The sequence below is a fragment of the Mandrillus leucophaeus genome, unplaced genomic scaffold, assembly GCF_000951045.1.
Source record: "Mandrillus leucophaeus isolate KB7577 unplaced genomic scaffold, Mleu.le_1.0 Scaffold554, whole genome shotgun sequence".
Taxonomy (NCBI): domain Eukaryota; kingdom Metazoa; phylum Chordata; class Mammalia; order Primates; family Cercopithecidae; genus Mandrillus; species Mandrillus leucophaeus.
Genome location: NW_012105964.1, coordinates 1,134,816 through 1,150,865, shown reverse-complemented (window position 1 = coordinate 1,150,865; position 16,050 = coordinate 1,134,816). Strand labels below are relative to the sequence as shown.

The 16,050-nt window shown below is 39.4% G+C and overlaps 1 protein-coding gene across 1 annotated transcript in view; it reads right to left on the bottom strand.

Annotated features, from left to right (window-relative positions):
• The window catches only part of LOC105552405 (chromosome unknown open reading frame, human C3orf33), a 54,918-nt gene that overhangs the window by 7,163 nt on the left and 31,705 nt on the right, over positions 1–16,050 (bottom strand). Inside the window, exons 3-4 of the mRNA XM_011998070.1 lie at positions 10,921–11,068; positions 2,772–2,932 (exon numbers count right to left, since the gene is read on the bottom strand). Coding sequence (XP_011853460.1) covers positions 2,772–2,932; positions 10,921–11,068 — 309 coding nt within the window. The remainder of the gene's footprint in view (positions 1–2,771; positions 2,933–10,920; positions 11,069–16,050) is intronic.

Sequence of the window (16,050 nt, the reverse complement as noted above, 5' to 3'; positions counted from 1 at the left end):
AGCCACTCAGGAGGCTGAGGCAGGAGAATTGCTTGAACGCGGGAGGCGGAGATTGCAGTGAGCCGAGATCGCGCCATTGCACTCCAGCCTGGGGGACAGAGCAAGGCTCCATCTCGGGAAAATAAATAAATAAATAAAAGGAGATCCTGCCTAGATACTTCTACAATCCTTGTGGGATTTTAATCTTAACAAAGGGTTAATAAAATTCTGTTCCTTCAAATTCAGAAATTTTTAGTACATGATAACAGTTATAAAGCAATTATATTTTTCTAAATCTTTCAAATCTTATAAGCTCATTCCCTTGAACCAAACTCAGAATAATTAAAATTCCACCTCACACATTAGCAAAATTCAAACAGGAGAAGTAAATTATCACTCTATGTGTATAGCGTAGTTTGGTCAACTAGGAAGCGAGATAAAATAAAGATATGCTTATAAGATGAAATGTAGGCTCAGGAGCCAGGAAGAGTTGGGTTTGGATACAGGCTCTTCTTCTGGGTTACCCTGATCAAGACAATCAGTTTCCCTAAAAGTCTCACCTGAAAGTGGGAATAAAAACAACAACCCTGTAGAGTGGTTTTGAAGATAAGTGACATAATATAAGCATGGCACCTTAGCTCAGCGTCTGGCACATGTTGACCCTCAAAATATACATCATTGCTATCTTTATCATCATCATAATTATCTCCTTTTTTTGGTAATTATACTCTTTAATTTAAAAGCTAATATTTTTGTAAGGCCTTTGGGATGTTTTATACAACTTTGTATTATTAACTTACTTTTTTTTGTTTTTGTTTTTTTTGAAGCGGAGTCTCACTCTGTCACCCAGGCTGGAGTGCAGTGGCACAATCTCGGCTCACTGTAACCTCCGCCTCCAGGGTTCAAGCGATTCTCTTGCCTCAGCCTCCTGAGTAGCTGAGATTCCAGGCACCCAGCACCATGCCTAGCTAATTTTTGTATTTTTAGTAGTGACAGGGTTTCACCAAGTTGGCCAGGGTGGTCTCGAACTCCTCACCTCAAGTGTACTGCCGGCCTCGGCCTCCCAAAGTGCTGGGATTACAGGCATGAGTCACCATGCCCAGCCTTTATTAACTTACTTTCAAACCTACTTTTAAAATATAAGATACTTCAATTAATTAGTTTTAGATAATTCTTATTTTGAAAGTACTGAATATCATCTGGACATGCAAAAATTAAGGAATTTCATTAAGCTTTCTATTAATAATTCAAAAAGCTTTTAAGAATTAAAATGGTCAAAATTCTAATCATCTTATTTTATTTAAAAGAAGGGGTCTGTCTCTGTCGCCCAGGTTGAAGTATAGTGGCGCGATCATAGCTCACTGCAGTCTCGACTGTGTAGGCTGAAGCATTCCTCCCACCTCAGCCTCCTGAGTTGCTGGGATTACAGGCACAAGTGACTGTACCCAGCTCATAATTATAATTTTAAGAGCTCAATATCATAGAAGTGATCAAGGTATGAAAACCTATCTGATGGCCCACCAAAAAAATCTGGAGTAAGACACATCCAGGGATTCGGGACAGTGATTCAGCAACAAAGATGAAACTGTCATTTCCAGTTATACAATGGCTATGGCCAATTATAAAGGTAAGAAAACTCTGAGGCAATATCTTTAAATGACTCATCACTGATCAGAACTAGTACTTGAGAATGTTCAACTTTATGGTTCAAAGATTTATACACTTAGACAGACCTATCAACAACATATCGGACTAGACTAAGCAAACCCTCAGGAAACACCCTGGCTGTTTGTAGTTTCCAGCTGACAAGCCTCACTCAACAAGTGGTTTATAGTAACAAGCATGATGTAATATACCCATACATAAACAAACATATAATGATACTTCCTAAATTAGCAATGCCCAGAGTCATTAATAATTTGAAGTTTATGGCCATGGTGGCTCATGCCTATAATGCCAGCACTTTGGGAGGCTGAAGCAGGCGGATCACCTGAGGTCAGGAGTTCGAGACGCGCCTGGCCAACATGGCGAAACTTCATTCTACTAAAAATACAAAAAATTAGCCAGGCATGGTGGTGTGCACCGCTAGTCCCAGCTACTCGGGAGGCTGAGGCAGCAGAATTGCTTAAACCTGGGAGGTAGAGGTTGCAGTGAACCAAGATCATGACACTGCACTCCAGCCTGGGCAACAGAGTGAGACTCTGTTTCAAAAAATAATAATAATAAATAATAGGCCAGGCGCAGTGGCTCATGCCTGTAATCTCAGCACTTTGGGAGGCCGAGGTGGGTGGATCACAAGGTCAAGATATTAAGACCATCCTGGTCAGCATGGTGAAACACCATCTCCACTAAAAATACAAAAATTAGCTGGGCATGGTGGCAGGCCCCTGTAGTCCCAACTACTCGGGAGGCTGAGGCAGGAGAATCACTTGAACCCAGGAGGTGGAGGTTACAGTGAGCCAAGATCGTGCCACTGCACTGCAGCCCGGCAACAGAGTAAGACTCCATCTAAAAATAAATAAATAAATAAATAAATAATAAATAATAATTTGAAGTTTTTCTTTTTTCTTAATTTTATTTTTTCTATAATAAACATATATTACATATATAACTAAAATAAAATTTGTATATAAGACACCTAGTTCTCTATGCATCATCACTATCCGTAGCAGTTTAAAAAAGCAAAAAAAAAGTCAGTCCCATTATATATCCAAAGTTCTAGTTAAATAAGTGTTTACACATAAGCAATAAGAAGAATAAGATATTGCTAGTTGTTTCTTCACACTGCTTACCTTATTCACTAAAAGATAGCAAAAGAGTGCTGAATTCTCCTTTCCAAGAAGTTGGAACCATAGTAATTGGGAAGGTTTTAGCTCTTTTTGTAACCATGCCTTCCCAGTTTCAGTGAGTTCTACTCCAGCCAGCTTAACCAGCAAAGCACCACATGGCTCCTCTAAAAAGGTGAGGTAGAAAAGAGTTCAGCTTTAACAGCATGTTGTAAAAGCAAATTCCAGTCATTTGGCCTCCAAAACATAAACAAATATATTATGTTTATTTATAAATACCCAGTCTCTCTAAATGTAGACCCATTTATTTCTATATTCAAGTTTTCTTTTAAAACAATACAAGTATACATAACAGAGTAATTTCAAAAACCCATTTCTTTCTTTTCTTTTCTTTTTTTCTTTTTTTTTTTTTCTTGAAACAGGCTCTCACTCTGTCACCCAGGTTGGAGTAAGGTGGCGCAATCTTGGTTCACTGCAATCTCTGCCTCCCAGGTTCAAGTGATTCTCGTGCCTCAGCCTCCTGAGTAGCTAGGATTACAGGCATGCACCATCATGCCCGGCTGATTGTTGCATTTTTAGTAGAGACAGGGTCTCGTTATATTGGCCAAGCTGGTCTCAAAACCCCTGGCTTCAAGTGATCCACCCACCTCGGCCTCCCAAAGTGCTGGGATTACAGGCATGAGCCACTGCACCCAGCCTTCAAAAATCCATTTCAGTAAGCTTCAGAACAGGAAGTGAGATTTAACTAATCTAACCTTCTTTTTTTCAACCTCCCATGCTTATTTTTACATATACACACATAAAGCTATAGACCTTCAGTTTAATAATATGGGCTATTACCACCAAAAGAACCACAGAAACTGCTTTTTCACTTATTGAAGATGTCGTCCCTTCTCAACAAATATTGATCTACATCAACACTGTTATGCTTATACATTTTGCAAAACTGACTTCTAGACAGGATTTTATCAGTTGATATTCTAAGAAGCATAATATGAAGAAGACCTATTTACTCAAACCCTTGAGAGAATTTTAACCAATGTGACTTTAATAACAAGATTTTACTTTAGAAAAAGTTTATAACTTTCCAAAAATGGATAACAGCTGACAAAAAAAAACTTAGTGTCTTAAAAAAAATTATACATTTAACATACATTAAGCTTACATAATGGTTGAAAATATAAAGTTAATTCCATCTATTCTCCAGGAAAGAAGTAATACTTTAGTTCAAGAAGATAGCCTAGAACACTGTTATAGTATTTGACAAAAAAAAAAAAAAAAAAGTGTTTAGGATACAGGCTTCTTAAAACGTGTCCTAGAATTTTAGTTTGAGAAGCATCAAAAGGTATAAGCAATTGCACTCCTGCACTCCAGCCTAGGCGACAGGGCAAGAACTTATCTCAAAATAAAGGCCAGGTGCAGTGCCTCACGCCTATAATCCCAGCCCTTTGGGAGGCCGAGGAGGGCGGATCACCTGAGGTCAGGAGTTCAAGATCAGTCTGGCCAACATGGTAAAACCCCATCTCTACTAAAAATACAAAATTTAAGGCCAGGCGTGGTGGCTCACACCTGTAATCCCAGCACTTTGTGAGGCTGAGGCAGGTGGATCACCTGAGGTTAGGAATTCAAGACCAGCCTGACCAACATGGTGAAACCCCATCTCTACTAAAAATACAAAATTAGCCAGGCATGGTGGCACAAGCCTGTAATTACAGCTGCTTTGGAGGCTGAGGCAGGAGAATTGCTTGAACTTGGGAGGCAAAGTTTGCAGTGAGCCGAGATCATGCCATTGCACTCCAGCCTGGGCAACAAGAGCGAACCTCCCTCTCAAAAACAAACAAACAAAAAAACACAAAAATTAGCTGGGCATGGTGGTGCGTGCCTGTAATCCCAGCTACTCAGGAGGCTGAGGCACGAGAATCACTTGAATCTAGGAGGCAGAGGCTGAAGTGAGCCGAGATTGCGCCACTGCACTCCAGCCTGGGCGATAGAGTGAGACTGTCTCAAAAAAAAAAAAAAAAAAAAAAGAAGAAGAAGAAAAAATAAGGTATTTGTAGAATGATCATACTTTTACAAAAACTTTGTGTTACAATAAGTAAATACACAAATTAGATTAAGGTAGTACATACAACAAAGATTAAATGATATCAAATCTTAGTACATAATGAGTTACAGAAAGCCTGAAAATTCTGAGGTCTCTCTCCAACCCTTTAATGTTGCCAACACCATCAATCCTCTTGCAGTAAGACATCCTGATAGCGGCAGGAGACAGTCAAATTCCCAGGCAGATAGGGGCAGGTGCCCAGTGAAACCTGACCTTCAAACCAAATACAGTTTAAAGCCTGAAAAACGAGCTACAAGTCTCAGATAAATCCATGGACTGGATAGACAACCTCTTTTCTTGTTTGGTGCGCTTTCCTGTGATTGATCCCCACCCTTCACCTATTTTACATATAGCTACCCTTCCCTAATTGGTTTTTGCACTGTCATGCTCATCTTTTAGTGGTGCCCTTTTTTTTTTAGCCTTTTTTGCATACTCGCAAACCAATTAGCATGCACTCACCCATTCTGAGCCTAAAAAGCCCCAAACTCAGCCACACTTTGAGACTGCCTGTCTTCAGGCAGGGGACTACCTGACTTCAGGTGCTGGGGGGGGGGTTACACAACTCAAGCACCCTCTCTGCTGACAGTTGTTTTGTTCACTCAACAAAACTTTGCCTTGCTCACCCACCAGCGGTCAGCTAACCTCATTATTGGATGTGGGACAAGAATCATGACCCACTAAATGGCAAGTGCAAATGCGCATAGGGTCCAGACCAGGGTGCAAGCCAAGTGCAGCCCACCGGGCCAAGGGGGCAGAATACCTCCTGTGGCAAGCCCAGGGCCAAGCAAGGTCCACGTAGGGGCATCACCAGCTGTGGAGGTCTCTGGCGAAGCAGAGCCAAAAAATCCTGTGTCAACCCCATAGTCTTTGAGACCAAAGCTTTTGGGACCAAAACCTTGAAGTGGATGGTCCGTTAATCTAATAAAACACTATCAACCTAAGTATTAATATCCTAATTATTTATTTGACAAAGGTCATTCCATTCCTTTAAATTAGCAAATTCCCCATTGAGTATTTAAAATATAATGTGATCAATAAGAATTTAAAAATAAATCTTCCAGAAAAAAATTACTTTTTTGAAAAAGCAAATGTTACGTTTATTTTTTATTTTTTTGAGATGCAGTTTCTTTGTCACCCAGGAAGGAGTGCAGTGGTGCAATCTTGGCTCACTACAACCTCTGCCTCAAGTGATTCTCCTGCCTCAGCTTCCTGAGTAGCTGGAATTACCAGCGCATGCCACCACACCCCCACCACCACCCCCAGCTAATTCTGTATTTTTAGTAGAAAGGCGGTTTTACCATATTTGCCAGACTGGCCTTGAACTCCTGACCTCAAGTTATCTGCCCACCTCAGCCTCCCAAAGTGCTGGGATTACAGGCGTGAACCACTGTGTGTGTGTGTGTGTGTGTGTGTGTGTGTGTGTGTGTGTGTGTGTGTGTGTGGTGGAGATATGGTTTTGCTCTGCCACCCAGGCTGGAGTGCAGTGGTATGATCATGGCTCACTGTAGCCTCAACCTCCCAGGCTCAAGCAATCCTCCCATATCAGCCTCCCAAGTAACCAGGACAACAGGCACATGCCATCAGGCCCAGCTAATTTTTTTATTTGTTTGTTTTTTGAAATCAGCTCTCATTCTGTTACCCAAGCTGGAGTGCAGTGGCATGATCTTGACTCAGTGCAACCTCTGCTTCCTGGGTTCAAGCAATCCTCTTGTCTCAGCCTCCCAAGTATCTGGGACTACAGACCTGCACCACCACACTTTGCTAATCTTTGTATTTTTTGTAGAGACACGGTTTCACCATGTAGCCCAGGCTGGTCACAAACTCCTGGACTCAAGCGATCCACCCGCTTCAGCCTCCCAAAGTGCTGGATTACAGGTATGAGCCATCGCTAATTTTTAAAATTTTTTTGTAGAGACAGGGTTTCACAATGTTGCCAGGGCTGGTCTCAAATTCTTGGGCTCAAGGGATCCTCCTGCTTCAGCCTCTCAAAGTGCTGGAAATACTGGCAAAAGCCACCACCACCTGGTCTTTGATTTCTAACCTATGAATTTTTTAGTTTTGTGTTACGGTGACATGAATCCCTCTATATTCTCAGCCCTTCAATAAATCGTTTACACAAACATCAAAAATAAATAAGTAAATAAAGCCCAATTCATAATAGATGGGATGACACAGTAGGTGCTGGTTAGGAGGGGAGAACTTAGGCTCCAGTGGAGTAGGCCAAGAGAACTCTATCAAAAAGGTAGAACTTGGCCAGATGCAGTGGCTCAGCCTGTAATCTCAGCACTTTAGGAGGTAGAGGTGGGCCAGTGTCTTGAACCCAGAAGTTCAAGAAGGGCCTGGGAAACACAGCAAGACCCCATTTCTACAAAAAATAAACTTAAAAATTAGTGGACATGATGGTGCACTCCTGCAGTCCTAGCTGCTTAGGAAGCTGAGGTAAGAGAATTGCTTTGGCTTGAAAGGAGGAGGCTGCAGTGAGCCGTGATCGCACCACTGTACTGCAGCCTGGGGGACAGAGCAAGACCCAGTCTCAAAATCAATCAATAAATATAAGGTGGGACTTGGGTGTTTCAAATACACAGAGAAGCAGAAGGGAGTAGAGAGTGACTATGTCAAGTAAGGGAAGGATCATGATTATTTAGAAAAACTACAGACATAAGATGAAAACTGAAGCAAACCCCAACTAGGGAGTCTGTTATATTTCTGCCTCATGAGATGAGTGGGAAACTTTGTGGCTAAATATTTTTAAGGTTTTTAGAGAGATAGGACATAATACAAAAACTGATTTTTTTTAAATAACTCTAGATCTATAAAATGCTATAAGTGGATTCATGACAATGTACAACTTCATGAGACACAGGAAGTTGTATGACAGCAGAATCATCTACACCTATGTCAAAAACATTTTTTTTTTTTTACCATCAGGGATAAGAGAAGCTTTGAATAATTTCCTCACTAGACTGCAGGTTTTATGACTACTGTAAGTGTGTGCCCATTTTCTTTGCCGCTGTACTGAGACTGTAGCAACAGCGCAGGCATTCAGTAATAATTGGAGGAATTAAGTATTCTAAATGTTTCATTTCATAAAATGTTTAGGCTGTGTGTGTGTGTGTGTGTGTGTGTGCGCGCCTCCTCATTCACACACACCAAAAATAAGATCACAGAAGGGATAGGTGGCACAGAATTGCCATTAGAAAGGAGTCTTAGAAATCTTATGACTCTCTTGTTTGATGGTGGTGGGAACCACAGACCAAAAGCAGAAACAGAACACAGCTTTCACACACCAATCTGTGTTCTACTACACCATGCAGCCTCTACTACTATGTTGAGTCATTTGAACCAAACCTTCTTGGTAAGAATGATCTCCATTTTTAGGACCTGGATCTTAGCCCTCCTCAGAAATAGAATAAACACCTATTTCTATTACATAAATCAAGAAGTAAAAATAGTGAAAGGAACATAAGGAGTTTTTAATTAACTATTTTAAAATGAAGACTATGCTCTAGCAACTTATCGTATCATTCAAAATGGTGTTTGGGTAACAACTTTCTAGCTCTAAAACAATTTTACAGGTAAATAGGTTTCATGTCTGAAAGTGCAAAATAATCTTTTTCACATAAGCAGTCTATGTTAGTCACAAAACAGGCATTAGCACTATCATGACATTTGTAGTGGTTAATATCTGTTGAGAGGTACAAGACATTTATCATCTGTTTCTTTAACTTCTACATGTCTATAGAACATGCAGTTCTGAACTGAGTGATGGAAAATCTGTTTTCTAGCTTTGATTTCAACATTATTAGCTAGATGGCATTTAATCTCTGTAGAAAATATTAAAATAAGTGGAGGAGAAAAGTGGGAATTTAAGGAACTTCTAAGGCTCCCTTAGACTCTAAAATTCAGATTCTATGTACCAAATTACATAATCACTTTATTATTTGTTGTGAGACCCATTAATAATAAAAATCATATATGGCAATTACAGTGCTGTGGCATTGCATGATTTCAGGAGGCAGATTTCTGTTGAATATCACCCCTGTAGACATGCAATGCATAGCCTGGATAACCACAAGTGATGATCTGGCTGGCTAAGCTCTGATGAGTCATTACTATCAGATAGGGGAGATTTAAATTATTACAACTGAGAAGCTAAAGGACTTGCGAAGTGTAAATCCTACTTAGAGCTGACATGGTCACAAAAGGCCATCCTTGGTAATCTCTCTTCAGGGAGCAACACTCATTAAAACTGTGTAAGTTCTCTTTGGTTTACTAAAAGAATTAATTGTATCAAGTATGTTTGGTGGGGAAAAATCAATCTTGTTCCTTTATAGTTGTACGTTATTGAAGAGAGTGATATTCGTTCACCTTGGGATTTTAAAAAGGAACTCCTTTCTTCATAAAATCAGAATATTAAGAAGAGCCATAAATAGAACTAAATTAATCCATTTGACAAATTTTATCAAGTCTCCATTGGCTAATAAGTATTTTTCTAGGGACTTTGAATACCAAAATGAAAAGGAGAAAATCCTTGCCCATCAGGGGCTCACAGTTCAGTGAGGAATATAAACCTAAATACATAACAATAGCAGAAAAAGGTGAATAAGTACTATAATTGCAGTGTATGTATCATAAATTGTTGTGGGGTATAGTAAAGAAACAGGCTAATTCAGCCTGGCAGTTAAGGAGGCTTCACAAAAGAGCTGACAGTTGAGCCAGATCCTAAAGAATCAATTGATGTTCAACAGAGGCCAAGACACTCCAAGCAAAGAGCCAGGCCCAAGGTTATGAGAATGCATATAAGCAGCATGAAAGTCTGTGTGTGCCTAGGGGCTTTGATGTGAAGCAAGGAGAAATGGAAATTGCAGCAGGAAAGTGGTATCTTATACCAAACTTGTCCAATCTGCAGCCTGTGGGCCACATGCAGCCCAGGACGGCTTTGAATATGTCCCAACACAAATTTGTAAACTTTCTTAAAGCATTATGATATTGTTTTGCTTTTTTTTTTTTTTTTAGCTCATCAGCTATCATTAGTGTATTTAATGTGTGGCCCAAGAAAATTTTTCTTCTTCCAGTATGGCCCAGGGAAGCCAAAACATTGGATACCCCTGGCTTACACCCTTCCTCCCTGTATCTCAAACACAGGAGTCTTGGTATGTCTTGTCAAAAGCATCATGCTCTTTCTCACCTATGCTCTTCCTAGATAGCCTCCTCTTAATTCTTCAGGTACCTGATTAAATAACAATTCCTCAATGTGGCCTTCTCTGACTACTCTATATGTATAGATTCTATTACTGCCACCCCAAGACCACCCAGAATTATCCTAGTATCCTGCTTCTTTTCTTCATAGCTCTTAGGAAAACTTTTCATTTGTCTGTTGTCTATCTTCCACCTAGACTGTAAGCTTCAAGGGTTAAAGGAACTTTGTTTGTTTTACCCAACATTGTACAATTAGCTTAGGTCCTAGATCATAATAGGTGCTCAACATTTGTGAAATGAATGACTGAATGACTGAATAGTTGAATTTAAAAAGGAACGAAGGGGCCAGGTGTGGTGGCTCACGCCTGTAATCCCAGCACTTTTGGAGGCCAAGGCGAGAGGATCACCTGAGGCCAGGAGTCCAACACCCGCCTGGCCAACATGGAAAAACCCCGTCTCTACTAAAAATAGAAAATTAGCAGGGCGTGGTGGCGCATGCCTGTAATCCCAGTTACTCGGGAGGCTGAGGCAGGAGAATTACTTGAACCTGGGAGGCGGAGGTTGCGGTGAGCCGAGACCGCGCCATTGCACTCCAGCCTGGGCAACAAGAGTGAAACCCTATCTCAAAAAAAAAAAAGAAAGAAAAAGGAAAAAAAGAAGTAAAAGAAAAAAGGAAATCTGAGCCAAATTAAGCACCTCCTAATATATAAGGCCAAAAATTGAGACTTTCTCATGGACAATGGAGAGTTATTAGGAATTAAAATGACTTTCCTTTTGATATTTTATAAATAACATCTAATAAAAGAAGACCACAATAGTTATTTAGTTTCATTAATCTTGTACCTTACTTACTTCTCAACGAAGCTATAATAGGTAAAGTAATAGGTATATGTTCAATTTCTAAACCATTCTCAGTTATTTGGCGTAATCGTCCACGTAGTTTAACATTTCTTCTTATAAATTCTACTGGAATATCTGAAGCGCTTGTAAATTTTGATGTCTATGGATTTACAAGGAGAAAAATATAACCACTTATTATTATTGTCATTTCAAAATTTAAAATGTCAAATTATCAAAACATTTCACAATTAGACATAACCATCAACATTTTAAAATTTAGTTCCTAATTTTATATTACTTTAATATGATTTAATCAAATGTGTTTATGGAAACATTATTTACAAATCCTTATTCACTATTTTCAAGCCACTACATAAAGAACATTAAACAGACTCCTAACTTCGAAAAGCTTGTAACCTCAAAATAGGACACAATTCGTCAAAAGACATTGAGTATCTATCTGTGCCTGGCACCACACAAATCTGGTTAAACAGTCTCCAGCTTATTCCACGTAAGTACAATCTATTCATGCATATACTGATGGGAAAACTTAAACAAAGCTCAGTCAAATTAAATTAGAATCTTAACCAACGAGATTTTTTTCTTATCATTTTTTTTATCTTGTAGGAGAAAAGGCACATTTAAAAAAGAAAAAAGAAAAAAAGGCCAACTAGGAATGTACTACAATCCCTAACACTTAGGTGATATCTTGGGATCAATCAACACTTTATGCCTACTTTTTTCCACATTGACAATACTACAAGCTTTGATCATAATTATGGCTAGCTAAGAGGCTCACATAACAGAAGGAAAAGCCAGGCACGATGGCTTATCCTATAATTCCAGCATTCTGGGAGGCTTAGTTGGAGGGTTACTTGAGGCCAGAAGTTTGAGACCAGCCTGGGCAACATAGTGAGACACCATCTCCAGAAAAAAAATGTAAAAATCAGCTGGGCATGGTAACATAGAACAGGAGGGTCACTTGAGCCCAGGAGTTTAAGGTTACAGAGAGCCATGATAGTGCCACTAAACTCCAGCCTGGGTGACAGAGCGAGAACCTGACTCTGTCAAAAAATAAATAAATAAATTAGTACCCAACTTCCTATGACAGTAAAGTTGAACTGAAGATTTTTATAAACAAGAATAATGTAGGAGACAAACCCAGAATGTGGAATATACTATAGAATAAATAAATCACTTCGTTCTCCCAACAAAACAATGGCATTGGAAAAAAAGGGTGGGAACGTATTACAAAATAAATGAGATTTAAGAAATATAACATATAATATATATAGACTATTTGAATAGATCATCTATTTTTAAAAATCATAGAATCAAGATCTTCTGACTATAGACTGGGTATTAGATGATTCTAAGAGATTATTGTTAATTTTATTAGGTATGATAATATTAAAGGACAAACTAACATTACAGATCTGTTTTTTTAGACAGGGCCTCGCTCTGTGGCCCAGGCTGCAGCTCAGCAGCATAATCCTGGCTCAACTGTAGCTTCGACCTCCTGGGCTCAAGTAATCCCCCTGCCACAGCCCCCCAAGTAGGACTACAGGTGTGCACCACTACACCTGGTTAATTTTTAAATTTTTTGTAGAGACGGTGTCTTCACTTGTCGCCCAGGCTGATCTCAAACTCCTGGGCTCAAACAATCCTCCTGCCTCAAACAATCCTGCTGCCTCATGAATTCTGATGTCATAAACTAGGAAGTACATATCATCACCTTCTTGCCAAAATGCTTAGGTTGAATCTCACAAGGAAAGAAACAAATTCAGATTATGGAGCATATTAAAAGACAACTGGCTTGGACTCTAAAAATGTCAGCATCATGAAAGACAAAAATTGTTTTTAAGTAGGAGTAATGGCTGGACGTGGTGGTTCATATTTGTAATCCCAGCACTTTGGGAGGCCGAGGGGGATGGATCACGAGGTCAATAGATGGAGACCATCCTGGCCAACATGGTGAAACCCCATCTCTACTAAAAATACAAAAATTAGCTTGGTGTGGTGGTTCATACCTCTAGTCCCAGCTACTCAGAAGGCTGAGGCAGGAGAATCGCTTGAACTTGGGAGGTGGAGGTTGCAGTGAACTGAGATCGTGCCACTGCACTCCAGCCTGGTGACAGAGCGAGACTACGTCTCAAAAAAAAAAAAAAAAGGAGTAATATTCTAGATTAAAGGAGTCTAATGAGACATAACAACTAAATATAATGCATGATCCTTGACTGAATGTTGGATTGGGAAAAAAAACAATAAAGGACATTTTTTAGAAAATACATCTGAATATGAACTTTATTGTATGTAAGATTGCTGCAGAAATGTTAAATGTATTAGATGTGCTAATATTAATGTGGGTATGTAGGAGAACATCCTTGCTCTTAGGAAGCACACTATGAAGTATTTATGGATGATGTCTCATGATGTCTGCAACTTGCTTTGAATTGGTTTCACAAAGGGAGAGAGAATACAACTGTAGCAAAATGTTAACAACTGGTGAATTTAGGTGAAAGGAAAATGAATGTGACAAAATTTTTTAGGAGAAAAAGTTGGGAGGAAAAAGCTTCTGGATCTACTTTCAATATTCATTCAAGAATGTGAAATATGCAGAATATAAACGAAAGAGAGGAGAAATGCTAAATCAAACCTCAAAGAATCTGAATCACGGGACAAAGTTGCTTATGACAAGTTTATGAGAAAAACAGAGAAATACAGATTAAATATCCACATAGTCAGATGGTTCCCAACGCGGTTTAGTGAAAACACTAAGGGAATACCAATGAATTAATCAATGTCAATGGAAAGCGGTACTCTAGGGGTAATCTATGGAACTCTGACCTCCAGTTTAATATGCTCACAAATGACTTGAATGATAGCATAAGGAACAAACATCAGGAGGGCTGGTTGTCTGGAAGGATATGACTGCTGGAAGTCAGGATAAGTATTCAAAAAGATTCTGACAACCAAAATCATGAACTAAATTGTAAAGACTCTTCATGTACTCCCCAAAACTAATGAAGGATGGGAGAGAACAAATTAATACCTATAGTGCTTATATGGGAGATATTTAGAGATTTTAGGGAACTGTGAACTCAAAATGAGTAAAAGTATAACACTGCTGCTAAAACAAACACACAAAAACAGAAAAAGTGCAACCTGGTCTCCTCACCACCAAAAAAAAAAAAAAAAAGATCAAACTAAGGTAACATTTTTAGGAACAAAATCTAGAGCAAGAGAAGTGAAGGACAGATTGTCCTAAAGCAGGCCCTAAGGAGAATATATTGTGCTACTCTGGAGTTTTTTTTTTTTTTTTTTTTTTTTGAGACAGAGTCTCGCTCTGTTGCCCAGGCTGGAGTGCAGTGGTGTGATCTCGGCTCACTACAATCTCTGTCTCCCAGGTTCAAGCAATTCTCCTGCTGCAGCCTCCTGAGTAGCTGGGATTACAGCCATGCATCATCACACCAAGCTGGTCTCAAACTCCTGACCTCAGGTGAGCCGCCTGCCTCAGCCTCCCAAAGTGCTGGAATTATAGGCGTGAGCCACCATGCCTGGCTATGAGATCATATTTCATAAAAGGCTTTAACAAACTGGAACAAAGCCAGAAAAAAAGAAAAAAAAAATAGTAAGGTGCCTGGAAACCATATCGCCCAGGAGAACTAACAGTACTTTGCCCAGGGAAAGAAGGAGTTAAAAGAAGTAGAATGGCCATTAAAGATGTCTTCAACTACTAAAAGTGCATCCCTTTTAATTCTGGTGTGTTTTCTTACAATATACGTAAGAAGGTCAGAGTGCCTTAATGTTTAGAGTTTTATAAATTATTAAGAAGCTGAGGGAGGAAACCGAAGGAGCATCAGTGTTCCTGCTCTCAAGGAGCTCATGTGAGAAAGATTCCATTGCATCCCATTGCATCCATTTATTTTACATCCCACAACAACAGAAAGCTCAAAGCTGTGCTTCTGTAACACAGCAGGGACTATCTGAAAGATGAACAAAAAATATACATAAAACCACCAGAATATAATTGTACAGAAATACATGAATAGGTTTAAGATAAAGCATATATCAAAGGGGACAAAAAGGGATAGATCCAAAACATAAGAACAGATAAGGAGGCTGTCTTCACAGGAAGTAAATCCTGAGCTTGCGACAAACACAACCTACTCTCTAGGAGAGGCAGAAAGATGCTGCTGCTACAAGGATGCTGTGTCTAAGCTGCGGACGGTGAAGAGATGTCCTAAAGGCAAAAAGATAAATGCTGGAAGCATCCTGGGAAAGACAAAGAAAATAAGGGTTTCGAATTCAAGACATAAATTTGAAATCCAGCTGTGCCACTTACTAGCTGGATGATCTTGTGAAAATTGTTTACCTCCTTTAAGTATCTACTTCCTCATCTATAAAAATCAACCTTGATCAAAAGATTATTATAAGCATTAAATGAAATTATGTTTATAAAGTGCTGGCACAATGCCAAACTCAATAATCTTTTTTATTTCTTAAATATAAAATTGGCAATTATCAACCAGTAACTGAAGGAATATAAGAACTTGATAAATAATCTCTCAGAGGGAAGAAAATCAGCAATACAAAAAGGACACTGAAGCATGACTAACACAACATCCATTGCTAAATCCCTTCTCCCTTGCCACCATGAATTTTAGGGATGGGAAAGCTAAATGGTCACTCTCCCCACGTCCTTTCCAGCTAGAGGTGGCTATGTGACAGAGGATATAAACAAAAGTCTGCTGAAGGCATCTAGGAAAAACGCTTTCCTGACAAAAGGAAAAGTTGTGGTTGGCACTGTCCTTTTCCTCCATTTCCTGCCTTGATCATGAATATGATACTTGGAGCTACAAAAGGCATCCTATATAATGAGAAAAGGCCAAAAAATAACATGGACCTAAGCCCTTATGTCACTGAGGCCGGGAACCACCGCCAGCAGCCTACCTCTAGACTTCTTGTGACTTGAGAAAAATAAACCCCTTGCATGGTGAAGCTGCTGTTGCTTGGGGTTTCTCTTACTTGCAGCCAAACTCATCTGTAATACAACAGAAGTTTTTGTTTGTTTGTTTTTGTTTTAATCACTTAATGTTTCAATGTTCTCTTCCTACTTGCTCCTCTCATCACTAGTAAGTC